We start from the raw sequence: 25,225 nt of genomic DNA on the forward strand, positions 1-25,225 counted from the left end.
TATGCAAAGATGTGTTCTTAAGTTCTCTGCTGTACAGACTGTATGTCCTGATGTTGCAGGTTAACAATGGAGCGTTTGATTCTGATTATTCTGGTGACAGTACCAGGTAAGGAAACATTTATTTTTAAATGAATGTATTGGAAAGGTGGTAACTGCAATGAAATGATAATGCAACTGCTGCTTTGAACTTTTAAAACAAATGAATACGCTTCATATCAGCTAATTTAAGTATTTTATGGATTACCAAATCCTGTGGGGAAATATAGCTACGGCTAAATTTAACTGACTGTCTTTTTTTAAATTTTTGTTTAAAGGAGTCTTGAGTGGAGACTGGAGGGTGACCAACGAAGATCAGTGTGCTTTGAAAGGGACATCAGTAGTTATTAAATGCGAGTATGACTATCCGTGGGGTCATATTGTCACTGCAGTCAGCTGGTCTAAAGCCCAGTATGTAGCTGGCGAGTGGAAGAAGTTTCTCCTTTCAGAACTCGCTTCACCTCCAAACCACTTTACGTATGTGGGCAACTACCGAGGTGACTGTAGTCTGACGGTAAATGACGTTCAACACACTGATGAAGGAGACTACTTTTTCAGTTTTGTGACAACACTCAACAAATGGAGAAGTCAAACATCTGCTCATTTGTCCGTAAGAGGTAATAACTCAATAACGGAAAGAGGAGACCTCCTCGAGAATTATGTTTCTTTTAGTGAAATTAATCAATTTCTGCTTCTGTTTCCGATTCAGAGTTGACCTCCGCTGTACAGCCGAGCACTGTGACAGAGGGAGGCAATGTCAGCCTGACCTGCGTGTCAGGTTGCCTTGCACCTATAAACATTGTCTGGTTCAGAGATGGACAAACTGTACCAAATCCAGTCTTCCAGGCAGAGAGAGAGCATGCTGGGAGGTACTACTGTGCCGCCCTGGGACAAGAGACGGCCAGATCTGCCTCCGTGGCTCTGAATGTTCAATGTAAGTACATGAATAACACTTGAACCAAACATTTCAAAGCTCACGTTGTTATGCAATGATCCTGTGTCGAAGTCTAAAAATCAGGCTAAATGCTTTGATGATTTGGCTGTCTGGTGTAGATGAAAGATGACAGGAAAAACAAATGTGCTTTTGGCACCTCCTAACAACTAACCTCCAACTAGAAAGAAGAAATGACTAGAAATATCTTTGCTCCATGCAGCGACATACTCACATCCCCATTTTTCATTGTGATTCACTGGTTTATTTATTAACTCTGTTAATGTCCTGTCTATCAGATGCTCCAAGTAATATCACGTTGTCAATGAGTCCATCAGCCGCCAAAGGAAGTTGGGTGGCTCTCACCTGTAGCAGCGATGCCAACCCACCTGTGACACAAAGTGGATACAGCCTGTATAAAGATGGACACTTTATCAGTTCAGGGCAGAATCACACCATCTCTGACCTCCAGCCCGCCCACAGTGGACTGTACTACTGTCAGGCCTGGAATAATATCAGCCGGAGGGGCATCGACCTGATTAACTCGACTGAGGTTCATCTTGACGTCCAGTGTAAGTGTTTTGAGGTGTCTGGTTTCAAATGTACGCGTTTGAATTTGTTACAGAAACCCGTGTTGTTGTGGATAGACGCTTGCCATTTAAACACACAAGTTAGTTCTCATGCTGCGTTCCAGAGGTGTAAAAAAAGAAAATCACCTTTGACAGGAGAAGTACAATACAACAGTCAGTTAAATCAAATGAAAGCTCTGGTCTGTCTGTCTGTTGTCAGGGTGTGTGAAAGGCTCAGGGAGAGAGGAGTGCGGATGAGATATTCATACTGATTTATCTTTATACAGTAGAACATACTCCATCGATCTGACTATCACCTTATAAGGGGAAAGAATTTAAAGAGATGTACCAGATTTAAAATACATATATTTCATGAAATACTCATATCAAGTTGGAGATAATCTCCCAAAAACATTCTTGACTTTTTGTCACGGCACACAACAGGGCACACAACAGGGCACACAACAGGGCACACAACAGGCACAGCGCTCTGATGAACTGACAACAGTTCAAAGGATATGTGTGCAGTGTGGCTGACGAGGGAATGAGATGCAGGTGAGCCGGAACGGCCAGGCAGAGCTGATTAGGGAAAGTGGGAACAGGTGTGTGTATGGGTGTGGCAGTCACGTGATGGAGAAAGGAGGGAAAGTACGATGAACCTCTGGAAATGGTTTAATTTAGAGAACTAGAAATGTGTCTGGAGAGGAGGGACAGCTACAATTTAGTCTATAAGACTGAGATATATATGACAAGTGCATACAGTATAATCTAATGATTATTACAGTCTAATGAGTGCACTCTATTTCATTGGTTGCTGATCTTCCAGGCCTGTGACCCCTTAAAATGAAGCATGTGTGACCACTCCCCCCAGGTTATGGCCTTGGTGTGACGTTCAGGGATTTGTTTCCATATTAGATCGTTTCATTTGAATGACTTTTAGAGGTGGACATATCCAGTATTTCCAAAGAAAATCACAAAAATAATTTGTGTATATTTTTCTGTTTTTAATCCTTGAGTTATAATTTGAATTCCTTTAATCATTGTGTGACCCCTCACATTTATCCCCCAGGGTGGAAAACCACTGCTCTCGTAGATTATATTCGTTTCTGGCATTGTGAGAGCAATTTTGATTCCTCTCTCATTTTAGAATAAAACTGTTAAGAATGCACAGTGTTTTTTTATGCTTTTTTCAGACCCTCCAGAAAACATTTCTATTTCAATGGAGCCGCCACATGTTGTTGAGGGCAGCAGTGTGAATCTGACCTGCAGCAGTGCCGCTAACCCTGCAGCAGAAAACTACACCTGGTACAGCAGTGCTGGTTCCTGTTTCAGCTCCCTGCTGCAGGTGGGGTCAGGACAGGTGCTGTCTCTCCCCTCTGTGGAGGCGTCCCACACTGGACTCTACCTCTGCCAGGCCAGGAACCGACTGGGGGAAAACAACTCAACCGAGGTGCTGCTCACCATGAAGAAAAAGGGCCGTGGTTAGTATCATATTTATCTTCTACGGCTGCTTTGTTCATCGAAATTTTGCATTCGTGCTTCGTTTTCCAAACCACCAACAGTAATCTAACCATAGAGTGTGTTTCTCCACAGGTCGCCCGTCCCTCAAAATCTTAGCTGGAATAGGAGTCTCTGTTTTTGTGATATCTCTTCTTTGGCTCTGGTGAGTCACTGAATGTTTAAGTGTGACTGAATGACTCATTTCATTTTTATTGTTAGTCTTCTTTTTTTTTTTAATGTGTTTCACCTACATGTAATGTTGTCATGGCTGCATGTCTGTTGCTGCTTTTAGTCACATACTCAGTTTGTTGGCTCAGGTATATTAATCTATTACATTTGTGCTTTATGTTTTAACATACTGAATATTAATGATCTTTAGTAAGGGGTTAAATCTTTCAATGTCTATTCAAGACATACATGAGATGCAGAATTTGATATAATTTGTGACTGTATATGCAAAAAGACATATGATCATGAGCTACTGTCTCAGATTAAAAAAATACTTAAAAGCTATTTGTTTTCAATACACTTGTAATTTTCTACAGTTTATATCTAACGCAGTGAAAAACATGGGATGGTCAATCTGTTTGTACTGAGCAGCAGTTTATAGAAGTAGCAAGCTGCTGGAATTCGCATCCTTTCAGAACAACTTCCCTAAAATGTCACATTAAAGATTGAGAAACAATTAAGGATGTGGAGTAATATCAATGATTTTTATTTTTATTTTTTTCTTGGTAGGCTAAAACAGAAGAGCCATGCAAAGAAAAAAGTGAGTACATCTAATATATTTACCAGGCCGCTATTATAAATATGTAAATCCGAATTTTTCTTAATGACTCGCCTGGTTTAATAAAGGTTGAACAAAAAAAAATGTAATATAAGCCATTAAATGAATCTGTTAAACTGGATTTTAAGTTCCCTCTTAAACTCACAACTAGTAGCACAGACAAAGGAGACCTTTCAAGGGGGGGTATTAAAAATGTTCTGTGCTTTAGCAAGAGTCCCGACAAATATTTAAAGAATTGAGATATCTGTTTTTTTGTGGTGTTTCAATAATCTGAAAATGTATTTCGAACTGAAACTTATTAACTGAACTTCCCAAAAATAAAGAGAAGTAATGGGATCATTTAGCAGAAAACTTGATCTGAGTTTTGTTGTGACTCGTCTGCTCTCCACTCAGGCTCCCGCATCCTATGAAGATGAGGTTTCCTACTCGACAGTGTCCATTAAACCCAGAAAGCCAAGTCCTAAACATCACGTAGACAACTCCTGGTAGGTTAACTGTCCAAACATTGACCTGATCACATTACTCACAGACCCTTTGAACTTCACAGAGAAAAATGGAAAATTCCCATTGTTGAAAACTGGGACCTACAACCTAACTGCCCAAAGAAATGTAAAACAAGTAAAATCATTTGGGATTAGCGCACATTTTCTTCTCAAAGTTTTAATGATTTGTCCCAATTAGCATCCCAGATGAGCACAAATTCATATCCCTCACTTTTTTGCATTGACTTTATATGCAAATATCTCATCTAGAAATATCACAATCCACATTAAAGAACCGACATGTGTAACATGTGTATAATCTAAACTTGCCATCAGGTCATTAAAACCCACTAATTCCCAGAGGACATATTACAGAGCATATGACCTCTGTAGAAGCTACAGCCCAACTGATATTCTGTGCATTAATAAAAAGAGTTTATGGATAAATAATAATGCTTAGCAGAAGCATTTGCTGCTATCAGTATGTCACCATCAGGGCATTCACAGGCTGCACTTTAGTAAAAAAGTCACTAACAGCTAAATTTCCTCCTCAGCGCCAAAGCTGGAGAGAATGACGACTCTGTGATCTACATTTCGCTGGCTGAATCCAGCTGAGTTTGACGGAAACCTTTCACTCCTTTGAGGGAAGTTTCATCATCATCATCATCATCATTATGAATCCTATGCTGTCTGCCATGTGGTTCAAAGCTCAGTCTCTCAGGAGGGTTGAATAGAGACCTTCGAGCATCTTTTTTGTTGTACTTTGTGTTTGTATGAATGTCTCAGCAAGGGTTTTTGTTTTTTCTACTTTGTACAGTCATACTGAGCACCAATGCTCAAATTTCTTTTCTTTCTTTCTTCTTCCTGTTGTGTGTAGGATACTGTTTATTCCAGTATGATTCTTTTTTACTGCAGTCTTTACAGTTACTATTAAAGATTTATAAATAAACTGTGATATCATTACACAATGTCTGTGGGTAAGTTGTTATCATTTCAATACAATAGCCAATGCAACAATTTACGTTGAGCACATTTATTTATCTTGCACACATCATAAATGTCATGAATGTACATGCATTAACTTTATTTCAGAGGGCGAACTGGTGGTGAATAGTTTGCAATTTTATGGATGCAAAACAAATTTAGTCGAGAGCTAAAAATCAGTGGCAGAAAGGATTTTATACTTGTGTTCCCATCCGATCCTTTCTTATGGCCAGATGCAGGATACAGATTTAGTGACTACAGTAGTGAAATGATGCATTATATTTTTGATAATGTATCTTGACGGTTGTATTTTGTATACGGTTGTATATTTTGTGTTTGTGCTACTATTTTGGTGCCTAGGCTTACCTTAACGTCTGTCATGTTGACCACAGATTGGGTCAAAACACTTCCTATTTACAGTCTAGTGGTCTGTCTCTTCTTTTGATGTCTATTAAAATAAACTCTAGCAAGAATTTGTGTCCAGATGCCACTGGAATCTGAACAATACAAGTAATCAAATCTATCTAATCTAAAACAAGCTTTGTTGTGGTTTATGCTGAATATGACTCTAGGAGCAGAGAGGGAGTTTTAGTATATAATACTATACATTGGTCATGGAAGATCATGAGTATACACAGTTAATATGATGGGACATCATCAGCATTTAAAATCTGGTAATCAATAAGTGGTGGGGTAAAAGAAATGTTTTCTGAGAACATGATTTAGATTGTTATTGCACTCTTGGCTTTAAGATCTGTGGATCATGAAGACATCTGTCAGATGTCTCAAATAAACATCTACACAAACAAGACATTGACTAATATTTACAAGGCGATAACAAAAATACTGATTTCAATACAAGCATCATCTTCACCAGTTCATGTGGGGATTTGATAAAGACGGACCTTGAATGAATAATTATTTTTCATACAAAAGTATATAAAAAGATCCCACGAGTAAAAGTTACTTATAAAATTAGATTCTTACGACGTGAAAAGTTTGTGTGCTGTGATTTTACAAAATAAAGCTCATCAGGAAGTGTTTTAGCTACTCATTAGCATTACTCATAAATTACTGACATTTTAGATCTACTGTGTGTGTGTGTGCGTGTGTGCATGTGTGTGTGTGTCTGCATCTGAGTGTTGCACAATGTAAAAGTACAAGATCTTGACTGATCTTCATTACAAATCAACAGTGCTGTCTGCACTCATTGTAGCTTGCTGTGCACGCTGGCGGCAGGACGTCTAGCACTGGAGAAAGTGACTCATGTGGAACAAGATAAAACTTCTAAAGGAATTAAGTGTCTTATTGTATGAATTCCTGTAATTTCATCAACAATTCTCAAGATGAACCTGAGACTTTGTAAGTCTCAATTCAACATATTGCTGTTTAGCTCACAAGTTATAGTGGTTATTTCTAACTTGACTTCATCTCATTATATTTTACAAAACTGGCATCTTAAATCCAGTATAGGGAATTTTATATTATCTCTCTTTTGCACTTTATCAATATTTTACTTCATGAGAACAATGTTAGTCAACTTCAATAACTCTTTGCTGATCTGTTCAAAACGTCATGTTTCTTTAAGAGCTCTGTCTGTGTGTTTTAGATACCGGGTATCTATTAAGGAGCATGGTCTTGGTGGGCATTTAACAATGTGGGAAAGTTCAGGAAGAAGTTAATCCTAAATATAAAAAAAGCTTTAGGTAAGAAGGAGAATCTGGAAACGTGACAGACTTTCATCCCTCCGTCCAACTGCCCCCTGTTGACGTCTTCCAGGTCTTTTAATGTTGTCATCCAAGAGTAGGAAAAGTGGAAACATGGGAGCAGGAATCTCATGTCCGCGCCATTTTGTGAAGGCCCGGTGAGTTGTGATAGTTCTGGAGGGGAGAGATGAGAGCAGGAATTGTTACGCACATCTGTAATGTCACGAGAAGACATTTAAAGATGTAGATGACTAAAACTTCAACACCAATCTTGAAGCATGCATGTAACGTAAACGTGTGTGTATTTGGTGGTGGCACACCACTTCATTAAGACATTTTGTTTCCTTCATTTGGATTAAGGATTACATGTTTTGTGTGTGTGAAAAAAAACGTCCTTGTTCAGTGATTTATAGATAACTTGAATGGCAGTTACTGTTGTGTTTCTGTAGTTGGTGGCAGTCGATTCACTTGGTGGTGGAGGCTCAGCTATCCCTACTTCCTTGGTTGTGCATTGAAGCGTTGTGACAACACAATTGAATACAAACAGTGTCATAATAAAGACATACAATAAAGTCCAGGTTCTCACCCTCATGGCCGTAGATATCCAGGGCAGAAATCGGGATATTCTGGTGTAGACGCCAGGTTTCTTGGCCATGGCACAGCCTATTCCCCAGCTCACCACGCCCAGCAGACGATACCGCCTGGTCTTAGACAGGCAGTCCTCTGCCACAAAAGGCCCGCCGCTGTCTCCCTGAAACCACAGAGGATTTTAGCACCTCACACACACAAGTAAGATAATTGAACAACCAGGTATTCGCATATGAGGACATATTGAAGCATGTAGCCCCCTTAATTAGACACCCCAAAGCCTTTATGCACCAGCATGCAAAAACACAGTCACACTCTGACCTGACAGGCGTCAGTGCCTCCTTTCTCATAACCAGCACAGAACATACTGGTGGTGATCTGATTGTCATAGTAGTCAGGAGCGTTGCAGACAGCGTCACTGATGATGGGGACGTTCACTTCCTGGAGAATATCTGCTAGAATACCTGCATGTGAGAAAGCAAAAGAAAATGAAAAACAACAATACTTTGGAGGGGGGGTATCTAAAAAGAAGTATGAATTGCTATGGGTCCTTGTAAAAATTAAAGTCATCAAGACTTTATTACTCTACTCTCACCTTATCGTATTTATGTAGATTAAAGCGTACACTGGTGCTGTTTGCTATGATAGCACATGTTGAGCATGTTGATACAAGCATTGCAAATAATGTCATCCAACGTCAGATGTTCTGCAGTGTATTACAGTACAGCTGTAGTGAAACGCAGACGACTCACCGTAGTAACCTACATTTCCCCAACCGGTTACTGTTCCCATCTGTCCGTCTATCAGTCTCTGACCGTAGGCTGGCAGGCAACTAGGCTGGATGTATTCTACGCACAAACATATGTATTAAGATGTAAGTGAAACACATGTAATAACACCATCAAACACACACGCACAATAATCCAAACCACTGCAACATGTGTCAGGAGACAAGAAGTGGTGAAATATTTTAAATTAATGGGCAAGAACCATCGTTCTTACCATATACCGTATTAATGATCTGAAAATGTTGATCTCAGTTATGTTGATTTTTGAATTTTTTTTGTCAGCTTCTGTCTTAATATATAATATAATATGAGACATCTTTGCTTTATAAAGCACCACATGTTTTTTCTATTAGTGTATCAACAGCACTGAAACAGTGCACTGTACAGAGAGCCATTTAACTTAAGAGTATCCTTTACTTGTCATGTTGTGGTTGTAATTATGAAAGCCTAACACTAGATGTCAGAGGTGACCTAGTTAAACATTGCTTCAACCGTTTCTACTTCAAGTTTCTTCTTCTTCAAGGTAGGTCGTGTTATTAATCAACATCAATGACAATTATCTAAAAACGGGTTTTCCAATTGGGCTGTAAATCATTTACATTTCATAAACTTGAGCCACTGACTTGTTCCTCTACTGTACGTCCATATCTCAGCATGGGTCTTCATCATTTTCTCCATGTTATTCGTTAGCACAGATAATGTTAATATAGTATATTTGCATTTAGTTATTTGTCATTTCCTCAAAACCCATTAAGTATGTTGACTTAAGCTTAACTTACTGGACTGTTTAAAATGTGCAGAGCTGTGACATGCACTGTAACACAAAGCTAGCCTCTGTCTCTCTCAGACCTATAATGCCACTGCAAGTCTCACACACACACACACGGAAAGGTGAGTCTTGTATGCGTGTACTGTACGTTTCTCCCTATCAAAGTGATATTTAATTACAAAGAGAGCTTCAGACAAGAGAGGAACCAGTGGTTACTGCTCAGTGCTGCTATAACTATGTTGGATAAAAGAACTTTTGTTCTGCTGACTCCAATCTGGGAAACAGGAGACATAAAGCAGGCAAATGACTGTAATGACTGACTCTCTGTGTCGATCTGGTTCTCTCCGGGTCTTTGTCATTCTTGCTCATCTCTAATCGTTGTCGTCATGCAATCAAATGTTCAGGTGTGTGTCGATGAGTGTGGCTCATGAACAGGTGTGTAGGCCTCAGTGTGGCCTACCGTTGAAAGTGAGGGGCTGGGTGAGGGCCAGCACAGCGATGTCCCTGCTGTTGTCATCAATGCTAGCATCTACAAAGGGCAGGTAGCTGCTGTGGTAAACAATGGTGTTCACCTCCACCACGTTGGCGTTCATTGGTTTACTATAGATGGAGCCCAGCTGCACACGCCAGCGATTCACAGAGCGATATCGTCTAGAATGAAATACAACAATATATATATTGAATTTGTCCACAATGTGCTTTAAAATGAAATATGATTCCTGTATGAAATCAGGCTGGATTACTGACTCTCTGAAGCAGTGAGCTGCTGAGACGATCCAGCGGTTTGAGATGATGGTTCCTCCACACTGATGAACTCCGTCGTACTCCAATCTGACCTGCCAAGGCCAACTACCCTGCCTGGCATCCACACCGCCGACTATACGGTCTGCTGCAAAACTACGCCTGCCACAGTCTGCCGAGGAGAGAGAGGAGAGCCTTTACTGTCTGGGTAAACTGCAGGTGAGAGAATTAAACATTTAATATCAAAGACGGGACAAAAAAAAAAGCAAAGTAAGTGAGCGTGTGCTAGGCAGAAAGAAGGAGAGAACAACGACAGAGAGGCTGAATAAAATATCAGACAGTAAGAAGCACTTCTATCAAAGGTGTATTGCAGGATGATAATCCCAGCATATTGTGAAAGATGAGCGCTGGATGTCTGAGTGCAGATCTGAGCTCACATCTTACCTTGACACAACAGTGTGAGCACCTCCCTGCTCTCACAGTCACTGAAACCAAGACAGACAGAGTCAGCAACAGCCTGACAGAGAAAAAGGAAACATCCAAACAGCGTGGTAGAAGGTTAGCCTGCTGTGAGACAGGTGTTTGTTACCATGGGAACAACGAGTCTTTGATTTTCTTGCCATAGCTGAGCTCTTGCGGTCGGACACAGAAGAAGTCCCCGCCGTCTCCACTGGCCTCTGGCACTGACGAGACGGAGTAATTCACCACGCTGAAACAGACACACACACTTCAGTCCTGTGTCTCACTATGCTGCATGAAAACACGGAGCTATGCCGGTTAATAACATCTCACCTGATGAAGCCCACTTCTTCACAGCTGATGCTAGCCAGCAGCTCATTGGCTGAGGAGGAGCACACCTGACGCCACCTCTTCTGGGCAGAGTCAAAGACTCTGAGACGTTGGTCAGCAGAATTTACCTGGACTGCAGGGAATGACACGAGGTTACTGTTTAAACACACTTGGTACAATTGCCCACACTCCTGATTACTTTATATTTATTTTCCTTTTCTCACTGTGATGATCATATGTGTAATTTATATGAGACCAGAGATAGTTGTCTGCTTAAGTTCTGCTCCTATTGAGCAACATGTGACATAGAAGAGACCACAATCTGAACTTTCTCTTGCTTGTTTGTCCATTAAACCTCTTGTTGAGTCTGCTCTCATAGTTTATAAAAAGTTTCATTTGATGATACACATTTTAAAAATAAATTAGTTTGAAACTGGATCTGTATCAAAATACATAAACTGTAGAAATCATGATATGTGTTTTAACTGCAGTTAAGTTTGTGTTTTGACAGACAGACAGACAGACAGACAGACAGACAGACAGCTTCCTATCAGAAATCCTGTCCTCTCTTACTCACCATCATACAGCCCTGTGTCCTCATCGTATGTGCAATACGTGACTACAGAAGGGTAATAAAAAAAAAACCGTCCGTTACATGATGTCAAATACTGACCAGTAATCACCAGAATTTGAAACAACAGATTATTATGGTCATCATATGTGTGTGACTATGTGTATGCGTGAAAGCATGCGGTCTGACCTACGGCCCAGACGGCTGCTCCAATGGCTCCCAAGGTCATCAGTGTCACACACACCCCAATCACACGGCAGGGGGTCAACACACAGGTCAGAGAGATTCCCCTGTTCCCTGCAGACACACACACACACACATAGAAATGAGTGCACATACACTTATTTAGAGCTGCAACTAACGAGTGTTTTCATTGATTATTTTCTTGATTAATCGAGTTGTTTGGTATAAAATGTCATAAAATGGTGAAAAGAACAACACTTGGGTGATGAAATCAAAAGAATAACTAATACAACAGTGAACTCACGTTATCTGTGTTGTTGTTGACAAATATACGTATACCAAATTAATACATGGCAAAGGTTGAGGCTAGGTTCTTGTATTTAATTTGGGCTTTTTTTTTTAGCCATACAACAAACATCAGTAAAATGACCGGTATCAGAGGCATGCTGCACATTTCCTGGCAAAGAATGAAGAGTACAAACGACACGGATTAGATCAATAGTCTAAAGTCTAGCATTTCTCCACAAAGCAAGAACAAACTTTTAAACTAGGATATAGTGCCATGTTTGTCCCGTGTGCATGTACAGTATGTGTGTGTCTCCATTTCTGCTCCTTTTATCCTCTTCTCAAGTTTGTCAGCTTCACACACAACTTAGAGTTAATACCTATTTTTTTATTGCAGACTTGTAATAGATTAGACAACAAAAGTTTGATTATTTACATGAATAAATCCATTCTGGTGTGTCAGCTCCAGGGTCCTGGGACTGAGCATGCTGGCTAACTGTCGTGGCTCACTAGGACACTTTAGATGGTACAGAGCCAGAACTAATCTCATTAGTTCCACCTGTCCTGTACCTGTCATTGTAAGGCAGAATGTCTTACAATGACAAAAAAAAGAGCAAATAGTCTTGAAAAATCCTCTCTTTGTATGAACTGTCACCCTACCATGCACATCCCTTATCATTAAAAACAGCTCAGCTCATTTCCCTTCCTAGTAACAACTATTTACATAAGACCACGGCCATCATCATCATCATCATCATCATCATCATCATCATCATCATCATCATCATCAAAGTTAGAGCAACAGTGCAGACAAAAGCTGGAGGCCAGGTGACACCTCTTGACACAGACACATCAACACCAGCCCAACCCGACTGATTATATTGAGGAATATTTCACTTTAACGACAGGAGCAACAAAACTAACAGGACACTGTAACTTTTTCACAGCAGACATTTTGACTTGTCACAGTAGGAAAAGCACAGGTGTTACTAATGACATTAATTATATCCAAGTATCCTGGTGGTAAGCCATGACAGTGTGACAGTGAGCTAGCATGCACAATGCAGCTCAATGGAGATCAGTCATAATTACTTGTGTTATTCACACCTGTGTAGAGAGCTATTAGATTTATAAATACTTTCGTCTGTTTGTCTTCAGTAATAGCTGAAGGAAAAAGATAAGGTGTCCGTGCTAAGGGGGCAAATGTAACCCTCCGTCAAGTGCTTTAATATAATATTAGAGCCTGTGTCTGTAACTAAGTGTTTTCTGTTCATTACGCTGCATTGGACACTCAGGACTGTAACAGTGATACTTTCCATCAATGTGTCAGGAAACAACTGGAGATACTGTAAGAACATGAATGTTTCCTATCGAATCAAAGAAAACATTCTACATGCCAGGTTTCCTTCCTGCCACTGTCTCCTTCCAACATTTCTCTCCCCACATCAGTTAGAGAGGAGGCATTTTTAATGTTCTTCTTTAGACATTAGAGGGCCAGTGAACAACTCAAGGAATGACAAGGAACCAGTGTTGTACAGAACCACCTACACTGTTTGGTCCCACAGTTGCAGAATTTCTACGTTGTTATCAAGAAACACGATAGCGGTGTAGACCTACTCATCCAGTGACCTTATCATCCTTCTAAGCTATCTCCTCACATCTGCTCCCTCCCTCTACAACCCCATCTACTCCTTGACTGCATTTCCCTTAAATGTCCCTACTTTCCTTGCCTCCCTCTGTACCCATCCCTCTCCTTCCTCCCCTCCCCTCTGTGTGCCTCCTGTCTGCTCCTCCTCTCCCTCTGTACCTGTCCTCTCGTCCCCCTCCAAACGTCCAGTCAGCATAATAATGGTGTTATTGTTCCTTGGGTTGTTCAATTCTGATTAACAATGGGGGACCCAAAGGTCAGAGAGAGATGAGGATAACCGAGGTAGAAAAATGTAAAAATTAGAAACAAAAAGCAGAGGGACATTCCAGGCTCCTGTTCATTTGTTCAGATTGTGTTTTCCAGGAAGTACCCCAACATTTTCCTCCACACACCTCAACTCCAACTGCACTGGAGCTGCCCACCCCCCTTGTTTCCAAACTTCCTTTTTTCTTCTCTCCTTCCTGATCTCTTCTCCCCCAGCACAGCGCACCTCCCAATCAAACTGCAGGGCAGAACAAACACTCTATTGTGTCCACTTCTACCTGAGACCACCTTCTCCTGAGTGTATGTGTGTGCGATGAGTCAGGGATTTACCTGAAATCACTGTGGCAGTATGTGATGGCGAGCCCACTGCAGTAGTAAAAACGGTAGGTATGTTGCATATCTTTTATTATTTTATTGTAATAATGCGAATACAAGAAAATAAACAGCAACTTGAAAACTTGATCAAAGGAAGAAACTAACCAAAGTTTCTTGAAGACACCGTGTGATGATACTGTTGAATATATCTCAAACTCTGTTCAAGCTTGTAAACAACAAATGTACCAAAGCTAAATGTATGCACAACAAGAAGATCAACAGCTAAAAGTGGCACATATTCCATAAAGCAGTGAACATTTAGGGCTTCCCCACAGCGTGACTGGTAGTTTGTTGCCATGGTTTGTTGCCACTGTGGTAAATAAAGCTGGCACGAGAGGTAAGAATGAATCATCACTTAGTGTTTGTGACCCATCCACACACAAACACACCATACATACATACATCTTTATTTGGGTTATTATTTCTATCCTCATCCACGAGTCATGTGACCAGCCAGAAGCAGCAGGATGGAAAAGGTTCACTGTGTTTTTACTCATTCACAGGCATGCTGGGAGTGACACACTTCATTCTGCACGCATGACACCCTCCCGCTGTAGCACCACACTGTTGGGTGAAAAGAAGCAGCTGTGTACCAGATGTGTGGCTGCACAACCAAAATCAAGAGAAAAATATGAAAGGTCACGTTCAAGTTTTCTGCTATGATGTAGTTAATCTGAAATTAAAGATTACACAACATACGGTATTTTCAACATTCAGAGCAATTATGTAGCAAACAACTATTTGCTTTGTAAAAATATAGTGGAGTAGCGTCTACCCGAGTAGAGAATGAATATCCTGATGCTATTGCAGCATCTACGCTAACCTCTTCAGGAGCCGCTTTTCTGTGTCGTTTCTCACACGCCTAAGCCCCGCCCATAGCTGCCAGCAGCTCCTCAGAGGACGCTGATTGGTCCGTGATCTGGCTTAACGCATTACTTGAAGCCTGTAATGATGGATTTTTCGTGTGATATGTGATCGCACAAAACAAAGCTGCCGTGCAAGGCAACAGAAGTCATGGCTACAAGGTAGAAGTCCGACTCCTCTCTGGAGATCTTCTTCATGTTTTTCCAGAGCTTCCTACTGTGTCACAAAGTTTGCTCCGTTTTCATAGGAGATGGATCTGACATGCAAGTTCAGTGGCTGTTATAAATTCATCAGAATCTCTTTTACAACTTCTCATTCGTGTTGGGTTAAAGTTAGGTATGAAAAGTCATTGTTCACATTGAAAGGAGTTGTTTTACAAAATAATCCAAACTCAAGGTCCATGTACCAGTTGTTTACATATGTGGTTGATGTGCACCATGTCTCTTGATCCACTCCACACCTCACTGTACAGTCAGCCTCTGCTGCGATATCCTTCTTCCACTGACATGTAGACTTAAGGAAACACATTCCAATAGTGTCGAACCAGGAGGAACAGATTGTTGCGGATTTGGTCCATCAAAATTCAACATACATTCACTCCAATTTCAATGAGGACAGGGGTTTAAAGGGTTTGCAAAATAAAAAATTTAAATATATTTCCTTCCTGAATAGACTTAAGTTAACCTCGGTGTGGTTACAGCGGTCTGAAGCAAATATAACAATACAGAAGCAGAATAAAACCTCTCTCACACACACAGCAGAAGCTGTGACTCATAGTTGTAGTGGTTGTCATGACAGAAAAGTTAAGATAAACACAATCATAGTGCGCAGTAAATACTAGTCTGATTACTATACGCTGCCCAGTACGAATGTGTGTGAATGTGCATATTTGTGTTTCTGTACATGTTCAGACATGTGAACTGTACGCATGTCATGTTGAAGGTAAACAGAGCTTGTTTCTGAAAATAGATCAAGTCCCAACTAATCCGAGCGCAGAGTCACACAAAATAAGCCACACCATGTGTGCCACTCCTTGGCTAGACTTTGTTTCTCTTGTAATTATACACACCAAAGACACAGCCTGAATCACTGCATCTGGGTGGGCTCCCTTCAGTCGGGAAACAGAAACTACAAACCCAATGCTGACCATGTATAGACACAGAACGTAAGTCACAGCCCAACAAGAAGACCTGGTGACGAGAACAGCAGAAGATGTGTTGTCCGTTTTCATCTAAAGACATCACTTAATGGGAGACTACTGGCTTCATCGTACTGTCACTCGATTTGTCCCAGCAATGTAAGGTAGGTGTACTTTTGTTTAGCAGGGCTGTGGGGTATAAACATATATAAAGTTAATATATTGTCTCTACATATATTTGAGTTTCACAGATCACAATGACAAAAGTGCTTTCTAGCAGCAGTAAACTTTAGCAAGTAATCTTATCTTTACTGTCATAACAGCATCATTTAATTAGCAGTAAACTCATTAGGAGCCATAAAGCTGCATATCTGACCAACACACTGCACTACAGCTGCCACGTTAACAGGACAGATGTGAAGGCTTTCCTTTAAAATGTGTGAGTCACTGATGGTGATGGGAGTGTGTTTGATGGGATCGGGTAGGAGAGCTTCATTGAGAGCTACAGTGAGTTGTTTGTTTATGGCTGCCGAGAGAGATTTGTCATTACTATAAATATAATGTGCTAGAAATAAGTATAATTTGGAGTAAAGGACAGTGGTTACTTCTGGCCCCAGTTATCAACACATCACATTTCTATTTGAGTTATGATTTATAGAAATCGTATCAGATATGAAAAATAGCATAACCAATCTAAGTTTATGTTTTTCAAGCTGGAGGAGAAACTTCAAAAATAAACCCAGTGAACATCAGAGAGACAGCCTGTCGGCTTTGAACAAACCAGTTAATGGTTAACTGTTGAGTGGACTGATGTCTGGTGCCAAACACAGAAAACAGGCAGCATGCGCTTCAGCATGACCAGCACAGCATTTTGATCTATGCATGTTTATGTGTGTGTGTGTGTGTGTGTGAGAATGACGGCATGGCCAACAGTGTATGTATTATGTGCACTCACCCATCTTCCCCTCTGTCCCAACTTTCTCAGCATACATCTGTACACAATAGGAAGCAGAGGTTGACAATAGACAACGATCTGTCTCCGTCCTTCCTTCTCTCCTTTTTTCCTTCCTTCCTTCTCTCCTAGACTCCTGAGGGCAGGTGGTCTTTGGCCTTGCCAGTCACTTTTGCCTGGTAATATAATATTGAGGGTGTTAAGTGACAAACAAACACCACACTATTGTAGGTAACACTTATATTTTCTATGAATAAACATGTATCATAAAGATAGTCAGTGAGACCAAGTTAAATGAGATTTGAAAAACCTATGTTATATAAAGTGAGAGAAACCTATGTTATATAAAGTGAGAGAAACCTATGTTATATAAAGTGAGAGGACAAACTAGTTCAGCCACAAACTAGAACACTAGTTCATAATACTACTACGCACTACACTTTTATATTACTTCAATCCTTAATCGATATGCTCCAAAGTACAGGCAGGTTACATCACAAGTTTGTTTCAGAGCAGATGTTTTCAGTTATTAATTGTTGCTCTCTCTCTCTCTCTCACACACACACACACACACACACACACACACACACACACACACACACACACACACACACACACACACACACACACACACACACACACACACACACACACAAACTCACACACACACAACTAACAAGTTCTCTTACTGTAACTTATTATTTTTAAGATGGAAAACTGACAATGAAAACACAAATGTATGAAGTCCATGGAAGACATTACTTTTATACTAACTGAGCTGCTTTTACTAAACATCTGTATCTTCATTCCACGTGAACAAGCTTCTTATTATAAAAGACTGTCGTCTTTATTAACTAAAGACGACAGTCTTTTATAATAAGAAGCTTTGGTTAATAAAGATATGATATGAGACCACAGGGAGCTAATTATTACAAGGCATTCTTACATGGAGTTAAAATGTAACAATAGAAAGTTATGGAAAAGTGTTTTCGACAATTACTAAACCTTACAGGTAAAACTGTTTAATATGATATTTGTATCACTTTAGGCTGCAGAGGTCTTTAGACATGGTTCAACTGGTTCAACAGACCAAAAGACATTAAAAAGGTTTAAAATTATAAAAAATGGCGACTATATTTGACTGAAAATGTGTTTAATTTGGAATAGCTATTAACTGCTGGTTGCTAGTAGTAGGATATAGTCTACAGCCAGGTTATATAAAGGCATGTAACGTTGTTAAACGTTAAATGGTTAGCTAATAGCTTCTTTTCAGAGTTAGCTTATATTAACTACAGGGCTGAAACAAAAAGTGACTCACCTGTGTTTTCTTGCAGCAGGTGTAGTACTGGCCTTCGTTAGTGACAAATTATCTTTGAAATATAGAAAAAACAAAAGACTATTCTGCCTCAAAAACAGGCGACCATAACTGTTTAGACGCCAGCACAGATAAATCCCAGTTTTCAGTAAATCCGTTTTGCTTTCTTCACAGGTTACTGACCTCAAACAAAGAAAGAAAGAAGAAGAACAAACAAGTAGCAACGTTTTAGCGACCGTTTCTATCAACCAAAACCACCGACGCCCGCTTCTAGCAGAAAAGAGAGAAACATTTGGAAGACTAATGGAGTAACTGAGACAAAGTTAGTGAAAGTGTATCCCAACTTTGCCGTTGTGAGTGGTCACCCTGTGAGCGCTCTGCTGCGCAGACGAGGGGGGCGCGAGTGACGTCAACTGACCGTTTCTGAGTGGACGAACAGGGCACGAGAGACCTCACGAGCTGCAGACCTGCTGCAGGTGAACACGCTGTCCTAAAAAGGAATTGTAAACTCATTTAAGGATGTCAGCTGTTTTTGTATAGAGATTACTCTGAGCTAATGTGAATGAAGCTTCATGTCTCTGTTGGTACAGCTTGGCCAGTAAACACAGTGTCCCCCATCCACCATCTACACACACATGTATTTACACTGAGTTCCCTTTGCTGACATGAAAGCAAAGTCATCGTCACAGTTCCTTGTTGACAGAGAAAATAAAAGGGAAGTCTGACCAAAAAAAGAATCCGCTCTGGAGGAAGAGAAGCAGGCACATCAGTGAGTTTAACTACAGAGGAGAGGAGGGTAGATTGGTTGGCAGAGTCACAGAAGGAGGCGAGAAGGAGAAAGGAAGAGAGCAGGTGACTGAGGTAGGAAGGTCAGAAGATCACAACAAAACAAGTATCAGCCACAGCAGGAAGAGAAGAAGATGGCTGGACAAGAGGCACAGTGCTGCAGCTGTTGGCTGCTCTTCACACTCTCTCTGACAGGTAAGACTACCAGCAACATCTATGGTGACACCATTTAGCACTGGGAAGTTCACATGACCCTGCATATGTCTGGAGTTTCAACACTGATTGAAGAGAATTAACTGAAAGTGTTGAGCTGGACAGCTCATTCTAAGACTGACATCGATGTGGCATTTGAAGCTGGTGTGTGGTCACAACGGATTGGAGGCTTACTTCAGTGGCATTTGTGTAACACCTTCTCCAATTGTTATGTTAAAAAATCTTTTTCAATTCTGGGGCAACAAGTAGGCTACAACCAGAACTACATGAATGTATATGTTCTTGTTGCATTCTTACATTGCACCAAAAAAAGAAATCCTATGGGTAGAGACCAAGTCCTTCTGAGCAGACACAAACTTATTTCGGTTTAATGATTTTCAAATGTTCAGAAATACAGTGTTGGACATTGTAGCAACTCAGATTTGTCAGTTATCTGTCGCTGGATAATGTAATTTAATACTGAAAATCCGTTATACGTCAAATATGTTCCCTTATCTTTAACCTGTAAAATAAACTAATTTAGTTCATTTTACACCAATGCAATGTAACTTGGTGGTTATTTTAACACATATCCTCTGTCCATCAGGTATTCTTGCAGGTGATTGGTCAGTTCGTCTCCCCTCCAGTCCTATCTGTGCTGTGATTGGTTCCTCTGTGGTTATCCCTTGTTCCTATGACTACCCCCAACATTCTAATGAAACCAAGGAAGAGGGACGGCTCTCTACTCAGGTAATTCAATAAAGAAGGCATTGTTAGCCGTTGCAATACATCCCGCAGTGTGTCTTTAACCAGAAGACGTTCTCTGCAAGGTTTCAAATAAATAAATAAGCTTGCAGTAAGTGGTTTGAACATCTGAAACCAGAATAACATAGGCATAAGCATCTGATAATTTGCAGTACTTTAGTCTTAATTTTCTTGTTTTATCAAATGTGTCAATGTGTCTCTATTAGGGTGGGGGAGGAGAAGAAGGACAACAGTACAAAGTTTTGTCTGAGATGTGGTGTCTCGAAGACAGTCGCTGTATAACATCAAGGTATTGTTGGAGGCGCACTGAAAGACCTGCGATTCATTCAGGCAAAGCACTCATAGTACGTATAGTAAGTATCTAAGTCTATCTGTCCGTCTTAGATACGTCTTCCACAGTGCCGGTATCTCCCCAGATCCATCCTACCAGAACAGGGTGGAGTACCTGGGACAACCAGGGACAAAAAACTGCTCTTTGAGAATCTCTGATGTGAGAGAGTCGGACAGTGGAGCATACGTGTTTTACCTCATCACCAGCCACCCTTCACAGAAGATGCCAGAGCAGAGCGGTGTACAGCTCCTGGTGGCAGGTGGGAATATTTCGTTTACAACTGACCATACTCAACATGATGATCACCATCACAATCCTCATCATTATCCTCTTCAAAAAAGAAGTATCATCACAATCAATAGCTCACAAGTTGCAAAGTATTTAAGACAATAAAAACATAAAGCAAGATTCAAAATGGTGACAACATCACATGTGTCCGTATTTTTTTGCCAACAGGGTGTTTTTATGACTTAACTTTTTACCTATAGCTCACATTTAAAATCATAAAGAAAAAACTGGCAGTTTTACAGTCTTTTTATTTGTCGTTCCTCAATGTTGTGACTGTTTTTGTCCATCTTTGTGTCTCACTAGCACACTGTCTCACTGCCTGTCCTCCTGACACTAACTGCCCAGTTGGTCATTTTTCAAGAAACAAACATAAAACTAAGAATATTTGTACTTTGCATGTTACTTCAATACTTGAATAACAAGTGTTGATGTTCTGGCACCGTCTCTTTAAGTGAACCACTTCTTTTATGCAACTCTGTCTGACACTTTGTGCTATTTATGAGAAGTAGAACTGAAACTGACCACTGACTGTACATAAATAATGTACACTCTGAGGTAATAAACTGTTTAACAATGTCAAAGGCCAGGTACAGTTTTCTAGCCGAGTCTTCGCTCACAGCCAAACATGTAAAGACAAACTGTAAACTAGTCTTTAGTGAACTTTTCAAAAACTGGGGATTTAGAGCAATTTAAGGCATTAGCACCTGTTGAAAAGTAATCTCATTTTGGGTGTGTAAATCGTGGGGTGTTGGGAAATGGTGGCGTTGTTCCACCACAAAGATAGTCTTAAGAAATGGTTGAGAAACGTCTGTGTGGAGTCTTGTCTGAACTCTTGTTGTTTTCTTGTTTTTCTCTCTCTGTGGCCATACTGTATCTGTGCCTGTGTTCTGGTAATTTGTTGCAGATTAGAGCAAAACAATAAAAAAAAAGATCGAATACAGGAGAACAGAAATGAATTATCAAACAAAAGTTTGATATTTGTATTCGGCTGAAAGATTTTCAACTGAGTAAATACAGCAGTTTAACAACTTAAACAGCTTTTAGACTATCAGAGAAACATCTATATAATTGGTGTCATACTATTGTTGGTCACAAATTAATAAACGTCTGCAAACAGTCCTGAAGAAACATCATAAAAAAGAAAGCCAAAACATTGTGTGTATGTATTTCTTCAATGGTTTTGCCCTGCTGAAGTACACGCAGACTATCCAGTCAAATGATAACCTTTGTCTACTGGAATATCTAAAGTAAATACTCTAACCACATATGCACTTGTCCTCTTTCCTAACCCTCGTTTTCTCCAGACTCCGCCAGCGCCGTCACAGTGTCCGCAAGTCCCTCCAGTGATATCACGGAAGGCGGGGCCTTACGTCTGGCCTGCTGCAGCCCTGCGGCCAGTCCACTGGCCCGTTTCGGATGGTACAAGAGCACAAGCACCGGCCCGAGATATGCTGGACAGGTGTGGAACATCAGTGAGGTTACATCTGATGACTCTGGCAGCTACTACTGTGAAATACACACTGGAGATAAAGTGCAGAACTCAACAAAGCTGCACATTGACGTAGAGTGTAAGTAAAGTTAATCCTGATTTAGTCATTCTGTCTGTTGCTGTGCGTAACATGAACATCAGTTAAGCAAGGGGCTTCTGACTAGAATATTTAAGCAACTGACCTTTCATCTCCTTCCTGTCTAGATTCTCCTCGAAACACAGCTGTCTCTGTCGCTCAGACACAGGCCGGGCTTCCTGTGACTCTGACCTGCAGCAGTGACGCTAACCCGCCTGTCCACACTTACACCTGGTACCAGGGTGCAGCGTGTCTCCCTACAGCAGACAAAAGCGTTCATCAAGCAAGGCAATCCAGGGCTCAACCCACAGGACGAGGCCCGACCCTCAGCAGTGCCAACATCACCGCTGAGCAGCATGGGCAGCACTGCTGTGTAGCACGCAACAGGCACGGATCACAGACCGACAGCACAACACTCACAGGTACCAAAGGTAGGTCCATGGCGAGCCTGTCATTCAAACAATCAAGAGTTTTTCAGTTTTCAGTGGCAAGCATGTTTGTTTGCCCCTCAATCCTGCAGAAAATTGTCCCACAGTAACACCTGGCCAAACCTAAACTAAATATTCAGTGTTTGCAGGGTCGAGCAGGTGTTTTTGGACATTTTTGGAAAAAAACAGGCAGTGCTTACATGACAGAGGTGACAGATGGATTCACAAATACTGTAGTGGGCATTTTTGTATACTCTCACCTTTGACAATGACAGTAAATCTGACCCTTACCCATAAGAAAGTAAAAGGATTTATCCATTTGGCCACTAAGATATTTTGCCCACGTATAAATGGGGAGATATTTGTGATTCGTTGTCTTGCTCAAAACCATTTTTTTATGTGTCCAGAGGAGATCGAGCCACCAATCCTGTAATTAATGGCTGACCCATTCTGCCACTATCTGACTCTTTTTAAGGTTCTGTGAAGACAACTTTATTTTTTACATTTGCCAACCTACTTATCTCTTCTCTATCTTTGAGATGCAACAGAAAGAAATATGACTCTGTCCAGTCAGTGTTTAGTTTAAATATTTTACATTTAATCCCTTAAGAACAAACACCACTCTGCTGTCATGAAGCCCAGCATTGTGAAATACCACAACATTTTACATACTCTTGGTCCAACGTCCATCCATTCACATGCACATTGTATTAAAGACTACTGTCTAAGATGTGTTTGTTCAGGCTCTAATCCCTTTTCTGTTCACTACAGAGTCTGACTCTTCAGGAGGCAGACTGGTGATCATCGGAGTGACCATCGCTGTTCTGCTGGCTATTATAGCCCTTGTGGCCTTTTTCTTCACAAGGTGAGTTCTTTGCTTCTCTTACAGCTGACTTCATTTAGTTATATTTCTATCAGCATTTTGGCATCAGGAATCTTTAGAGGCACCGTACCGTTGGAATACTTCAGTACTCCTAGAAAGTACGTTTGTTTTTATTTCAAGTGTGTGGTTGAAAAGATCCAGTGTAGCAACTATTTCAATAATAAGATGTGACTATAATGTGTCACTAAAAGGTTGAGGTGATGCCCACAATATCGTCTGAATATTAGCCAAAGATCTTCAGTTTTAATTAATTTGGTTTCTTAAGACAAATGTATCAAGATCAAAATAACTTGATAATGTAAATGTCAATGTTTTTTGATCAATTCTTTGTCCTTTCAGGAGACAGAAGTCATCCAGACACCAGTCGTATGTCCTCACTGAGACAACTGCTTCAGCCCCTTAAGGACTCATTCAGCACAAAGTACAAACACCAGAAGAGACATGTTTTATTTAATCAAGTAACTCAGCATAGCTAGAATGTTTTCTCAAAACCCTCAGACACTTCTGCATTTTTATCTCACACCTCATGTTGCCAAGTAAACCCTGATGATACAACCAGACACCTTCAAACTAGTATTGCATCACATGCTGTTGCACTTTTGGGCTCCTTGAAATCATGCACACGGAAGAAAAACAACTTACAAGACCGTTTGCAGTGGTGCCGACTCACACAGTGTGACAACCTGAAGATCAGGATACAGGACACAATCCTGAAACCCTTAATTCCTGGATTTCAATGAACTGAGCTCAACGAGGATCAACGCTTTAAGAGACTAAATGGTTCATTTCAAAACCGACAGAACTGAAGCAAATAGTCTGAATATCTTCCACTTGTTCCATTTGTTTGTGTGATTGTGCTTTGGGATAAACTAAACACTGCTGTCAGGATTTAACCAAGCAATCTTCAAGAAAAGAAAAAATGTATTATATCAGAGATAATAGAAAATCTCCTGTTCCCATTAAAGGTCCTCCTACTTTGTTTTCTAGTCGGTTTGAACTGTTGCAGGAATAGATTTTAAATTCACGCCACAGAGAGCACCCAGCTATGTATAAGCAATGTCAAGAAACAGCTGTTTCTGGAAGCCTGTTGGTGATGATGATGAGAATGAAGATGATGACGGAAAACACAGTCATAATCATCCAATTAGGAGAATTTTACAGTTAGGACGGGGCCTCGTCTGTGTGGTTTTGAGTAAACTCTTCAGTGTGATAAGGCTCTAAACGATAATGACCAGAGCCTGAGGATGAAAACCAGGAGGACAGTGACTCTGACATCCATTTACAAAACATACTTGGACATCAACTCCTCATCTCATTAGTCTATTTTTAGATTTTTTGTTTCTTATGTCTGATTTATCATATTAAATTGAGTTGAGTAAAGTGGTGCACACATGCTAATAAAGTAAACAAGGAAGTGTTTGAGTTTTCAAATATTTAAAGAGACAGTTTCACATAATGTATGTACATGTTAGTTCGAGAGCTGATTATCAGGTGCATTTACTGGACAATGTTTACATTTATCTGACGATTTAACGAGAAAGAGAGGGTCTACATATTGTAATGCCACTAATTCATAATATTATATACTGAGTTTCTAATTTAAAAGATTTCAGCTACAGTGTATCTCACCTGAGATGTGTTCTAAATGGGATGTATTTAGGGTATTGAAGGTTACCAGAACATAATGTACATGAGTATGTTAAACTCAAGGTGGCAGCAGAT

The 25,225-nt window shown here is 40.4% G+C and overlaps 3 protein-coding genes across 3 annotated transcripts; 2 read left to right on the top strand and 1 right to left on the bottom strand.

Moving 5' to 3' along the window:
* Window positions 1-5,273, top strand: LOC306700320 (B-cell receptor CD22-like). The gene is made up of 9 exons (XM_079165312.1): window positions 1-106; window positions 315-653; window positions 746-970; window positions 1,267-1,539; window positions 2,730-3,017; window positions 3,130-3,199; window positions 3,775-3,805; window positions 4,217-4,308; window positions 4,860-5,273. The coding sequence occupies exons 1-9, from the start codon at window positions 67-69 to the stop codon at window positions 4,918-4,920; spliced, it is 1,419 nt and encodes a 472-aa protein (XP_079021438.1). The 5' UTR covers window positions 1-66; the 3' UTR covers window positions 4,921-5,273.
* Window positions 5,274-7,124: 1,851 nt separating this feature from the next.
* Window positions 7,125-16,990, bottom strand: hpn (hepsin; the record flags this gene model as incomplete). Its single annotated transcript, XM_079164139.1, has 12 exons — window positions 7,125-7,169; window positions 7,582-7,746; window positions 7,905-8,047; window positions 8,336-8,431; window positions 9,601-9,791; window positions 9,888-10,053; window positions 10,326-10,366; window positions 10,471-10,590; window positions 10,674-10,803; window positions 11,248-11,289; window positions 11,431-11,538; window positions 16,954-16,990. The coding sequence occupies 12 exons, from the start codon at window positions 16,988-16,990 to the stop codon at window positions 7,125-7,127; spliced, it is 1,284 nt and encodes a 427-aa protein (XP_079020265.1).
* A 2,072-nt stretch (window positions 16,991-19,062) lies between these two features.
* LOC306700550 (igLON family member 5-like) lies at window positions 19,063-24,905 on the top strand. Its single transcript, XM_079165589.1, has 8 exons — window positions 19,063-19,246; window positions 19,851-19,993; window positions 20,215-20,297; window positions 20,393-20,598; window positions 21,932-22,195; window positions 22,321-22,623; window positions 23,392-23,485; window positions 23,843-24,905. Exons 1-8 carry the CDS (start codon window positions 19,186-19,188, stop codon window positions 23,904-23,906), a joined length of 1,218 nt encoding a protein of 405 aa, XP_079021715.1. The 5' UTR covers window positions 19,063-19,185; the 3' UTR covers window positions 23,907-24,905.
* Window positions 24,906-25,225: the final 320 nt, after the last annotated feature.

This window comes from Pholis gunnellus (genome assembly GCF_910591455.1).
Source record: "Pholis gunnellus genome assembly, chromosome: 8".
In the NCBI taxonomy this organism is placed as follows: Eukaryota; Metazoa; Chordata; class Actinopteri; order Perciformes; family Pholidae; genus Pholis; species Pholis gunnellus.